This window comes from Scomber scombrus, chromosome 19 (genome assembly GCF_963691925.1).
Source record: "Scomber scombrus chromosome 19, fScoSco1.1, whole genome shotgun sequence".
In the NCBI taxonomy this organism is placed as follows: Eukaryota; Metazoa; Chordata; class Actinopteri; order Scombriformes; family Scombridae; genus Scomber; species Scomber scombrus.
This window is the reverse complement of record NC_084988.1, coordinates 5,019,421-5,032,458: the sequence shown is the minus strand read 5'-3', so window position 1 is coordinate 5,032,458 and position 13,038 is coordinate 5,019,421. Positions and strand designations below refer to the sequence as shown.

General features: G+C 37.5%; 1 protein-coding gene across 2 annotated transcripts; it reads left to right on the top strand.

Annotated features, from left to right (window-relative positions):
• Positions 1-1,364: 1,364 nt before the first annotated feature.
• manba (mannosidase, beta A, lysosomal) lies at positions 1,365-13,035 on the top strand. Of its 2 annotated transcripts, none has more exons than XM_062440368.1 (17): positions 1,365-1,563; positions 2,236-2,330; positions 2,416-2,521; positions 2,610-2,783; positions 3,506-3,629; positions 4,047-4,216; positions 4,350-4,466; positions 4,826-4,977; positions 6,120-6,237; positions 7,061-7,147; positions 7,279-7,446; positions 7,578-7,796; positions 8,219-8,383; positions 9,628-9,772; positions 9,963-10,105; positions 10,942-11,199; positions 11,896-13,035. In XM_062440368.1, exons 1-17 carry the CDS (start codon positions 1,375-1,377, stop codon positions 12,118-12,120), a joined length of 2,655 nt encoding a protein of 884 aa, XP_062296352.1. In that variant the 5' UTR covers positions 1,365-1,374; the 3' UTR covers positions 12,121-13,035. The 2 variants fall into 2 exon arrangements, with proteins under 2 accessions (XP_062296352.1, XP_062296353.1); XM_062440369.1 differs by having other exon boundaries at positions 1,479-1,563; positions 2,250-2,330.
• The last annotated feature ends 3 nt before the right edge of the window (positions 13,036-13,038 follow it).

Here is a 13,038-nt window from a genome sequence, read left to right as displayed (position 1 = left end):
CAGCTGTCTAATTTAGTAAAACTAGTTTTGTGTACCTACATTTTTATCTTGTAATGTAACTACGTACCAGTACCAACATGGATGTTTGGCAAATGTAAGCACAAGTTAAGTTCCTCTGTTGAAAAATCAAACCACTTCCTTAAACATCTGCCTCTGATTTATTGTGTTAACTTCAGTATATTTTGGTGTATAACAGGTCATGCACACGGCTCCCAAAGAGCTACTGCCCTGCATTGTTGAGGTATCTCCCCACTTTAACATGCCTGATTCTAATTAACTCGTTATCAAGCCCTCGACAAGCTTCAGCTACTTGATAACGAGCTGGCGTATAAGAAACAATAATACTTAACAGTTAATAGCGGGGTCGTTTTTAAAGTCTCCCTCCACTTTAAAATGTGTTTTGCTTTTTTGTTTTTACAATAATTGGATGTTTGAGCTTCACTGTGCAGTTAGACACGAGAAAGCTGTTTTCACATTACATTTAAATCATGCAGCTGATGTAACCAAAGTATGTATTACTCATAAATTGCAAAATCAAACCACTTCAATTAAAATTAAGTACATCAATCTTTAAAAAAAACGACTAATTTATGTTTAATTATGTATATATTGGTGTATAAGAAGCTTTAATACTTTACAGTGTGGTTTTAAAGCCCCCCTCCACTTTAAAATGTGTTAAATAATGCAATTAATGTAACCAAAGTATTTATTACTTATAAAAAACTAATTATAGCGCTTAAATCATAAAGGTGTTGACTAATCTTTATGTAACTAGAGATACTGAAATGTGAACAATTGTACAAATCAACCCTGAAGGTACTGATATTTAAATTGAATAAGGATTTATATATTTATTTAAAATTGTATTTAAAATTGTATTTATTGTTTGTATTCTTATTTCTACATTATACATGTATATATTATATTTTTTTGCCATATATTACATTTCTATTATTATTTGTTATTATTATTTATATGCTCTTATGTTTATTGTTTGGGTTCTTATTTCTATATTATACATGTTTATATATATTTTTTTTTATTAGTTAGATTTTATATTTATTGTGTGTTTCCTGTCACTAATCAGTCTCATGCTTTACTTTTAACACCATGGTTGACTCGCCTTGCTGTTTGTAAATGTTTAATTCAATAAAGTCATTAAAAAAAATCTTTACATAATTCACCTCAAAATGTCAAAAATCATAAATCAAACCTTTTCGCGCTAAATTTTGTCTCCTCGTGTCAGAGCTCTGATCACCTGACAGCCAGCGGCGGTCACATGACAAACCAGGAAGAGCCTCACTCTCCTGAAGACTACTTTTGTTTTGACTTGCTACAACAAGCAAACTACAGACTATGAGGCCGTTTGGAGACATGCTTGGTGTTTCTTTGTTGTGTTTGTTTTTGGGAGTTTTATCTGGATCCTCTTCAGAAACGGAGAGGCATCAAACTTTGAGTCTGGAGGGTAAATGGAGACTTTCAAACTCTAATGAGTCTCTGTCTCTGCCTGCAGATGTGCCTGGATGTGTTCACTCAGCTCTGCAGCAGCAGGGATACATAAAGGTGAGTCATTTAATACATATGTGAGGGTGTCTGCAGTAAAATGTACCAATACTGCAATGTAAAAATACTGCATGAAAAATAACACTTAAGTAAAAGTACTGCAGTATTATGAGTGATGTAGTTAAAGTATTACAGTAAAAGTACCGCAGTATTATGAGTAATGTAGTTAAAGTATTGCTTGAAGAATAAAACTTGCTCTCAGCGGTCTATCATGTATAAATAAAGGTTTGAATGAATGAAATGGGAAAAATATGAATAATAATTACATTTTAATACTTTTTTTGTGTGGGGCCAAACTTTGTATTTTGGGTGTGTCTTTGCTTTGTACTGTTTGTTATTGTGCTGTTATATATTTTAATGTTGATCTATTAAAGGGACTACAGATGAAAAGTATCTATAACCTAACTCTGGTATAGAACGTCACATTTTAATACTTAATACTTTACACGGTCCCAATAAACTAAACATTACCACTACTACTACTCTTCTGGGCTTTGGACTCTTTGCCTTCTTTTCTTCTTACATCCTGACTGTGGTCCTTTTTTATTGAATGCACATGCTTTCAGCAGCAGGTGTCAGTAAAATCAAATATTAATATATGAAACACTATAAACATAAACTGATTTAAGTCTTTCCTTCTAGTTAAATTCCTTTTTTACTTTTTTATTTGAGGACCCGTATTTCAGGTTCAATGATCTGTCTTATCGGTGGATTGCTCTCGACAACTGGACGTACACGACCACGTTTACTGTGTCTGCCCAGCTGAGGTCAGTATAATAATGCACATCATATTTTTAAAGACTTTTCTGCATCTGTTCCTGTCTCACCTGTCTATACTTTTTATTTCAACAGGGCCAAACAGGAGGTGCTTCTCATCTTTGACGGCGTCGACACCATAGCTTCAATCTGGCTCAATGGGGTCGTCGTGGGCAACACAGACAACATGTTTCGCCGATATGTGCGTTGACCATTTCACAATCCACATAACATCCAAACATCATATCTGCACCTGGTTTTAAATAACATCTGTTGTTGTTGTTGTGCAGGACTTTCCAGTCAGAGACTTGCTGAAGGACGGAGATAACGTGCTGAAAGTTAGCTTCATGTCTCCTGTTTATTATGCGTCTGAACGGAGGAAAGCTCATTCTGCATACAGAGTTCCTCCTGAATGTCCTCCAGATGTTCAGAAGGGGGAATGTCACGTCAACTTCATCAGAAAAGTGAGTGCATCTTACCTAAGGCATGAAAGTCAAAACCTGACTTCAACTTTATTATTATCCTGGAGGAAATTTAGTTCACAGCAGACATCAAACACATAATTACACAGTGACATATAAACACTGACAATAATAAGTATAATACATGAAATAAAAACCCTAAAATAAACCATCAGCTCAAGTAAAAACTAAGACACTCCTATCACATTCAACCAGAGGCTGAAAAACTAAAGATGGCAAAAGTACAAGATCCAGTATTATGAACTGTAATAATGTATATACATAATATAGTAAATATAGTAAATTATGTAATATATGTGCAAGTCTAAAAATTAAAGCCCTGTCTTTCAAAGATAATCAGATGTGGAAGAAATACAGCTAATAAATCATTATACTATATATTGTATATATTTAGATGAAGACAAATGACATTTAAATTAAATTTAAAGTTTCACATTTCATCCGGATAACTTTTTATACATTATTATTTATGGACATACAGCCTAAATGTGGATGCTCATTTGATAATAACTTGATTTTCAATGTGCAACATATCTTTAGCTCAGCCATCTCACTTTACTTTATTTTTCTGATGTTAACATTTCAACAAATGAACTAAAACAATCTAAAAGAAAGTCTCACAGTTGGCAGGTAGCATTTAATTTTGGAAAGCATTCATATTACTGTGCATCTGAATATTCAATCACAATGTTTTTTTGGCACAGGAGCAGAGCTCTTTCAGTTGGGATTGGGGGCCTTCGTTTCCCACTATGGGGCTGTGGAAAGGAGTTCAACTGGAGGCGTTCGATGTGCTGCAGCTCATCCAGATTTCCTCTGTTGCTCTCTACAGTACGTCCCATCAGTCATTATCACTGATGTTATTCTCAAAACCTTTTTATTGATTAAAGATACAAAGAAACAATTTTGAGTCAAATCAGCATAAATCCCTCAAACTGCACCTAATATTATCATATATATTATAATATTTCGTGTTGCAAGCAGCTTAAACCAAATACAAGAAATAATTTTTGACCACATTCTTCCTTTTTTCTCTGTAGATGTGACTTTCTTTCCTGGTCTTCAGTACAAATATACAAATATACAAATATTTCCTCCTAGTTAATAGATTAAAAAGTATGATTCAGTCACTTTATCAGAATAGATTAAAATGTATTTGCATCTTTTAATTTACCTTTAATTGTTTGACGTAAACTGTGAGTGTTAGAGATCCTTTTTATTTTTAATCTGTGTAATCTGTCTGTTCAGACGTCAGCGTCTCTCAGTGGAGAGTCCAGGTCGAGCTGCTCGTTGATGCGGTTCAGACAACAAACGGGGAAGTCACTTTCTCCGTACCCGAGCTGGTCTCAGAGCGGACGGCCCAGACACAGTTTCTACCAGGAAAGACCAAGAACAGCTTCACCTTACACATCAACACGGTACTTATGAGAATTTACAGCAGCACTGACAGGATACAGTTATAAAAAATAGTTTAAATGGTTGTTGCACTGTAAAAAATGTTCTTAAATCTCATTTTGGTAGAATTTTGAGGGATTTTTCTTCTATTTCCAGAGTAGCCAGGTGAAGCTGTGGTGGCCCAACGGACACGGTGAACAACCCTTTTACTGCTTCACCGTCACCGTCAGAGGATCTCAGGGTGGATCTTTAATACTGAACACGGAGTCAAAGGTCAGAGTTCACTGTCTGTCAACACTCAACATTATTATCACATCATATTTAGAACAAAATCAATAGAAGATTTGGTTTAAATTCCTTCAAATTCTTACATTGCTGCCTTTGACAGACACATCATCTCCTCTTCACTCTTAAAATGACTCTTTGACTCCAGTTATAGCTTTCTCCCATTCAAATACAAGCTTTAGTTGTTGTGCTTTGGAGTTTAGAGTTTCACACCATAAAAGTGTTAAAAACTGTATTTCCATGCATCGCCACTTTAAACTGAATCCTTTGACATCAATTACTTTTTGTCATAAAACGACTTTTCTCAGTCTTTCAGATTTGAAATGTTTGTGAAATCCCCCCCGCAGGTGTATTTCCGTACAGTGGAACTGGTCCAGGAGCCCGTCGTCGGGTCCCCGGGCCTGAGCTTTTATTTCCGCATCAATGGAAAACCAGTTTTCCTCAAAGGCTCCAACTGGATCCCGGCCCACTCCTTCCAGGACCAAGTCACCCCTGCCGTGTGAGTTTATGTGGAAAAGCTGCTTATTTTTAATTCTGCACTTTGTCTGTGGCTGTTTTTTTGAGTCCGGCCGTGTGAGGAGAATGTTGATCATCAATTATGAGAATATTCAAAGAGAAACTAAACAGTAAAAATGGGCTGCATTTATAACGCAGCTTTTCTAGTCTTCCACTCAAGAGTGCTTTTACACAACATGCCAACATTCATTCACACACACACACACACACACACACACACACACACACACACACACACACACACACACACACACACACACACACACACACACACACACACACACACACACACACACACACACACACACACACACACACACACACACACACACACACACATATTCATGGGTCAGTAACAAATAAGGGTTGGCAAGATTACTAATTCAAAAATACTAATACTAATAATTACTTCATTTAAAAAAAAAAAAAACTGAACTGGTTCCTGATTGACATGATTCTCCAGATTAAATGTAATATTTAAAACAATTGTATTCCATTACCTTTATTTAATATAAAAAGTTATAATGTGAGATCATGCCAAACTAGTTGATATGGTGTTTTATTGAGAATTTTGTGTTTTTAATCAAGTTGAATTATTTGGTACAAAGTTTTTATGGTTACACCACTTAGACATTTTTGCCATAATCCTCTAATATATTCTCTCAAAATGGATTAAAAGCAGAAATTTGATGCTGGGTCCACAAAAAAAGACTGTGTGCAAGTTATTCATATGTTTATTTTAACCCCTTTAAATCTGATTAAACCACATGAACAAAAATATACTGCTGGCAGAGGCTGCTGATGACAACCTGCCCATCAGCAGGAGTTTAAAATGCTCATTCACACACACACACACACACACACACACACACACACACACACACACACACACACACACACACACACACACACACACACACACACACACACACACACACACACACACACTGATAGCAGAGTAATTTAGGGTTCAGTGTCTTGCCCAAGGACATACTAACTATTTCTCTTCCTCTGTTTCTCCTTTGCTCTCCTCTGAGCGTTGATCTTGTTTTTTACTTCCTGAGTTTGCTTCAGTTGTGAATAAATTAACTCTGAAGCTAACGGCTCTGTTTTTGTGTCTGGCAGCTTAAAGAACTTGTTGCAGTCGGCGGTGGACGCTAATATGAACGCCCTCAGGGTTTGGGGAGGAGGAGTGTATGAACAGGATCTGTTCTACAGCCTCTGTGATGAGATGGGAATCATGGTAACTACTCTCATCCTCTAGTCATATTAATGCTACCTTTTTATATTTCCTGTTATTATTCACACAACAGTGACACAGTGGATGTAGTGGGACCATAAAACAGCCAAATATCATTCATTTATAACAGTTGATGGTTGATGTGAAATGTTTTAACACAAAGTCTTGAATCACTTGTTTTCTGGTGTTCCTCAGTTATAAAACATGAGAGTATAATCAGTATAAAATCAAATGCATGTGGAGAAACTGCAGGAGGATCAACAACATCCTTTCTGTATCTAGAACCACTGGGGCTTATGGGAAATTACAATTTTGCCAGACATTGAATAGATACCATATGTACAGAAAAGACAGAAATAGGAGGAGTAAAATCTGAGAAAATGCATCTTTAGCTGCTTTTGCAAAAAAAGAGAAAAGGTTCACATTTATTTTAGCTGTTTTATTTTACATTTTTATCAGATTTTATTTCTTTTTGCTTGTTTTATCATTTTATCTGATTACACTTTTTAAAACTGGGCAGGTTGTTTAGAGTCTAATGCAGAAGTATCACAGTTCATTTGAGAGAATGATGAACTTTATTGTTTTTAGTGACGCTTTCTTAACATTTTAAATTCCAAAACCTGCAATGGAAACAAAAACTTGACCTCCTGACAAAGAAAAGTGTAGTTCAAAACTTCAATTTACCCTCAAGTGACAATATTACATATAATTAGTAAAGAAATGCAGAATATGTTTACCAGATATGTTTGTATTTCTGTATGCATTTTGGTAGTGTGATTCAAAATGTTCTTTTTTTCTTTTTTCTTTTCCTTTTTTGTGTCTTTAGGTTTGGCAGGATTTTATGTTTGCCTGCGCTATGTATCCCACTGAGACTGACTTCATACAATCAGTAAGAGAAGAAGTCATTCAACAGGTGAGTTCTGATTTCTTTTGTTCTGCCAACATAAAATTGCTGCATTTCAAGGCAGGTATTTAGATCATAAAGTGTCCTGATGGCCAGTTTTTCACTTAGTAATCACAGTAAAAGTAGAGTTTTGTCTTCAGGTTCGGCGCCTGAAGTCTCACCCTTCCATAATAATTTGGAGCGGAAACAATGAAAACGAAGCCGCTCTGGCGACAAACTGGTTCGACATCCCGGTTTCCCAGAAGCCTACGTATGTGAAAGACTACGTGACGCTGTATGTGAACAACATACGGGCGATCGTTCAAGAGGTGAGTGAACAATCATGTCACATTTAAGGTAAGATTTGTGTTTTAACCATTATAGATTACTGATTTCTCTAACCAGTTACTTCAAATTAAAAGTCTGACCTAAAGTGACACAGCCCCAATATCTCCTTCAGGAGGACCAGAGTCGCCCCTTTCTTGTCTCCAGTCCGACAAACGGAGCTGAATCGGAGCAGCAGGGTTGGGTGGCGGCGAACCCCTACGACCCTCATTATGGGGACACACACTTCTACAGCTACATCCTGGACTGCTGGGATTGGCGGACTTTCCCTCGAACCCGGTTCGCCTCTGAATACGGCTTCCAGTCGTGGCCTTCCTTCTCCACTCTGCAGCCGGTGAATGAATAAAACTTACTTTTAGTATTTTGTGTTTCTTGATAATTTCATATTCAATCCTTTTGAAACATTCATTAATCATATTTAAAACATGGGGATTGTGCTTCAGTTGTAGCTGTCGAGGGCGGCCAAGTACTTTATTAAAGATGCCATGTGAGTTTTCTTGTAACAGAAGTTATATTTATATTAAGTGTTACTCACAAGAAAACAGATGTGTATCCTTCAGGTTGAACAAAAAATGTTGAATGCATTTCTGACCTTTTTTCTTTTTTTTTGGTATGTTTTAGAAATCCCCTCTCACTAGCTCGTAGTCCTATTCTCTGCCTTTGTGGGTGAACTGCTATTGTTTCTTGAGACTTATAGAAGAAAGACTCTAATTTCATGCTATATTTTCTCCCCTTTCTTGCTTTGTGATGCTCCAGGTTTCCATCCCAGAAGACTGGAGCTACAGCAGTAACTTCACCTCCCATCGTCAGCACCACGCGGACGGGAACCAGCAGATGTTGCAGCAGGCTGCTTTACACTTCCACCTGCCGAACTCCACAGATCCACTGAAAAGATTCACAGACACACTCTACCTCACTCAGGTAACACAAACACACCACCGTCTCCCTCCTGTCTGATACTGAACTCCAGTTAAAGCTACAGGGGAGCAGCAGCTGATGCAGGAGTGAGGTGGGCTTCAGCATTCGTCCATTACATAACGTGTAAACTCTGTAAAGCCCACTCATGATTGATCCCCTCACCCTCTCCACGTGTGACAGCAACTTCCTGCTCAGAGAAGAACAGCTGTGGTTCACTTGAATTCATGTCAGTAACAGTTTTCAGGGTGGGAGTATCAACAGAAACTTGTTAATCCATTTGTTCAGTATGTTCTTATGAGTCATATTTTTACCAAAGTTCAGTTTAAGCTGCTTTCATTCGTCACTCGTGTTAAGCTGCCTTTTCCTAGAAGGAGGAAACTACACATGTTTTCCTTTCAAGTCTTCACAAGTAAGATTTGAAACTAAAAAGGTCAAGATAGATTCTGGGTGGAGTATTAAGTAGTATTAGTACATTTAGCTTTAATTAATCATTAAAGGGGCTCAAAGTACATACATACATTGTTCTAAGCTAATGGTTGTATTTCCTTTTAATGGAGCCTACTCTGGTTTTAAAGCACAGTTAATATTAAATGAGACATATGTTTAAAACAAATGCTGACAGTCAAAATCCAGGGCTTCAGGCTAATCTGAATGCTTTGTTTACAAAGTTACTTCTACTTCCTCCTCGTGAAGGCATCAGATTGTTCACACATGTCCACAAACAGCCTTTTATATTAAAGGTTGTGTATGTGGTCTACTCCCATATTTAGGCTCAGGCATGTACAGTTTTAATTGAGAACTTTAATTGAGGGGAAATCTTATTACTACTGTTTGTTTCAAAGCCTTCAGAGGCAGGAGTCTGCAGAGTCTGGGTTCATCAGGAGTCTGTTTCAGACAGAGGCTGAACTGAGGGGCTGCATAAAGGGCCAGTATAAGATAAATATAGAGGTTTCCATGCAAATATATTCAAACAAAGCTCCAGGATATAAATCTAGACCAACGTATGTGCATTCAAACATCCTCTTTAACAGTCCACTGCTCATATTGCTTGAGTATAAAGATGAGTCAGGTGATTGTGGACTCAGAAACATACCAATTAATAATAATATCATAGTTGACTTCAGCTCACGACCTCGTTTGCATTTCCCTCCCGATGAACTTCCTGACTCTCTCTCTTGCTGATGCAGCAGAAAAGCCGATAATTAGAACACTGCTTTTATAGATTACTGATTACACTGAATGTGCAGGTCATGCAGGCGCAGTGCGTCAAGGCTCAGACTGAGTTTTATCGACGGAGTCAGAGTGAGATCATCGAGGGCAAAGGTCAAACCATGGGCGCTCTCTACTGGCAGCTCAATGATATTTGGCAGGCGCCTTCCTGGTCATCGATAGGTGAGTGAACGGCTGCTGATTGTTCACATTTTTTTTGTGAACTCCTGCATAAAGCACCTTGTAGAGATTTAGGTTTGAAAGAAGTGATAAAGATATTTATTTATTTATGAGACAGTGTAATTGCTGTACTAGTCATTAGTTGCTACATAATCATACAATTTATCGTTTCCATGTTCATCTCTGGCTGCAGAGTTTGGTGGGAAGTGGAAAATGTTGCATCATTTCGCACAGAGCTTCTTTGCGGCCGTCCTGCCCGTCGGTTTTGAGGATGATGACACGCTCTTCATCTACGCCGTCTCAGACCTGAGTCATGACCTGAAGCTCAGGGCGGCGGTACGTTTGGTTTGATCATAAACTGCATCTGTAGTTCATCAGGCTGTGAAACCAGAATACAAATATAACAGTGACACACATTAATATTAAAAATAGGATTTACAAAACTAACTGATGTCAAATTTAATTGTGTGAAGTTTACAGTATGATGAGTTTATCTGATCATTACTTACTGACTCCTCACTGATTAGTTCAACTTTCACTTTTGTAGTTTTAAGTGAACATTGTCATTCAAATAAGAGCTGCAGCAAATAGTCGATTAATCAATTAGTTAATCAGTTCAAAATCAGCAACTTTTTTGGTAACAGAATAATCATTTAAGTCATTCTTCAAACAAAAATGCCAAACATTTGCTGATTCAAGGCTCTCAATTTGAAAATGTTGTTTCTTTTCTTGGTCTTACATTACTGTAAATTTAATATTTTGGGGTTTTGGACTTCTTGGTTGGACACAATAAGACATATCAGGGCATCAATTTGGACTCCAAGTAACTACGGTCACTATTGACTGAAGGATTCTTTAATTTAATCATAAAAATAGTCTGCAGATTCATTGATAATAAAGATAATTGTAGTTGCAGCCCAAATTCAAATAAAGACAATTTTTTAAACAGATAATTCTATTTTTTTTATTGCATTAACACCAGAGTTTTAACAATTGGGTTAAAGGAGACTAATGCTAATATATTATTAGATTTAAGCTGCTATGATGGGCAGTAGTTTAAACTATTCTGGTTTCATGCTGACATTTGAAGGTTTAGTCTTGGCAGTAAAAGCAAATTCATATCACGACACAATGAATGATTCAGATGATGTGTTTTGTGTCTCGTCGACCAGGTTTCGGTGTACTCGTGGAGTGATCTGGATCCTGTGTGCACACTGAAGTCAGACCTGGTTCTGGTACCCGGAGGCAGCGCCGTGGTCATATTCAAACAGCCAGTTTCCGCCCTGCTGGCAGGATGCGGCCACTGCACCCGCCTCACCTGCCTGCTCACCTTCCACCTAGAGGACAGCGACGGCCAGCAGGGTCCCACCAACCACCACTTTCTCTGCTCACCTAAAGACGCTCAGGGCCTCCAGAGACCAAACATTACAGTAAGGAAGCAGCTTGAAGGAGCTTTTCCAACAATGATATAATATTATTGCACTTTGTGAGAGTAAATATTGAGTTTTAACACAGGAACAGTTTTGATATTCATCATTTTTATCCACCGTGATGAATTTGGAAGAGACACCAACTATTCTACTTGTACATTTGTTTATATATCAGTCAGATGTGTAAAAATATCTCATGCATTTTTAAAATTAACCTTCACATACTGTTCATATTCTGACTCATAATAAGTCCTTACACCAATTCACATTCATAAACCCATCAGTCATTAATAAATGTTGCATTAACCCTTAATAAAGCTGTCAGAGAGCAGACAGAGCAGAGTGGTCTCACTTCATTTAGGGAGAATATGAACAATAAGACATAAATGCAAGTCAAATTTGTACATTCCCATATATATAAAAATGTGTATCAGCTGCACAGAAATAAGAAACAATGGATTTTATTTCCATTTTTGTTTATTCTGGGATGCATTAGGAAAGGTCCGGCTAATGAAAACATGTATAAATAGTTTTCTCAGCTCTCAAATGTAAAAAATGAACAGTATGTATAAGTGTTAAAGGTTATTGGACTAAATTGCACACTACAACATTTGATTTACTTATGTCTGATTGCCTTCATCATGTTACATGTCGACAGCTTCACTTGTTGCTGATGCAGTCTGTGTATCCTTGCAGGCGAAGGTTCAGGAGGATAAGACGGGATACGCTGTCACCCTCCTCTCTTCCTCTGTGGCTCCTTTCGTCTGGCTCGACGTGGGAAACATCCCGGGACGCTTCAGCTCCAACGGCTTCCTCATGGTTTCTAGAAACAGGACGGTCAGTTTTAACGCGTGGCGTCCCACCAGCGTCTCAGAACTTTCCAAATCCCTCACTGTCACATCTTTAAGGGACGTTTACTAACCTGAGTCCAACCAGCCTCCATGTGGAGATATACCAAAGAGCAGCGGACGGACTAAAGTGGTCCTGTCCTGTGTCTTAGCAGGTATTCAGGCCTCACAGTTTGTTTGTTGGCTGCATTTTCGTCTCTAAAAGGGTTTGAGCCTTGTGGGATTTTGAAGGCCAGACTGATATTTAGGGACTTACGCTGGCGAAGCTGAAAGTTTGTGCCAATTTTCTAAATCTTTGAACTTGTTTTCTTGCCAAACAAATGAGTTTTTTTCTTCAGAGCAGAATTTGTTTTCTGAAAGACCAGTTAGACCATCGGGGGGGGACTGGAAATGTTCAAAAGAAGGAAATTATTTAATTTAATGTATGAAGAATGGCTGAATTGATCAAGCTTTTTTATCCAAAGAAAAGTTTCAGTTTCTTGCACAAAGACATTTTAACATGTGGACAGGAGGAGCTGGGGATCGAACACCTGACACTGTGATTAATGGACGACCCAACGTTGTTTACGTTGTCTACGCCCATATTTTGGATCAGATTTAGGCTCAAACATGTACGAATTTAATTGAGAAGTTCTCATTTGGAGTAAAGAAAAAAAAGAAAGAAAAGAGGAGAAATCCTAGAACTACTGTTTTTATTACACACAGACACACAAAAGAAATCTGACAAATAAAAAGAAAATGAAAGAGGTTTAACAGGTTTAAAAGTCAATATCTGACATTAATAAAAGTAAAATACCAGCAAACTGATATATCTATGTCTTTCCTCGCTGATCAATAAGTTGATTGATTCCAGACACATCATGTAACGTAACTGTGGTTTGATCTGACAGATGATTGTCTGTTATGCACTGAATGCTTTTTTTCTTTCTGTCATGTTTTGCTTATTTGCACATCGTTAATATAATGAACAACTTGAACGTGTGAGATCCTG

Coding starts and splice junctions, on each gene's coding strand:
- manba (XM_062440368.1), top strand. CDS start 1,375: ATGCTTGGTGTTTCTTTGTTGTGTTTGTTTTTGGGAGTTTTATCTGGA. Junction 7,447..7,577: donor TACGGGCGATCGTTCAAGAG/GTGAGTGAACAA, acceptor TATCTCCTTCAG/GAGGACCAGAGTCGCCCCTT. Junction 10,106..10,941: donor ACCTGAAGCTCAGGGCGGCG/GTACGTTTGGTT, acceptor CTCGTCGACCAG/GTTTCGGTGTACTCGTGGAG.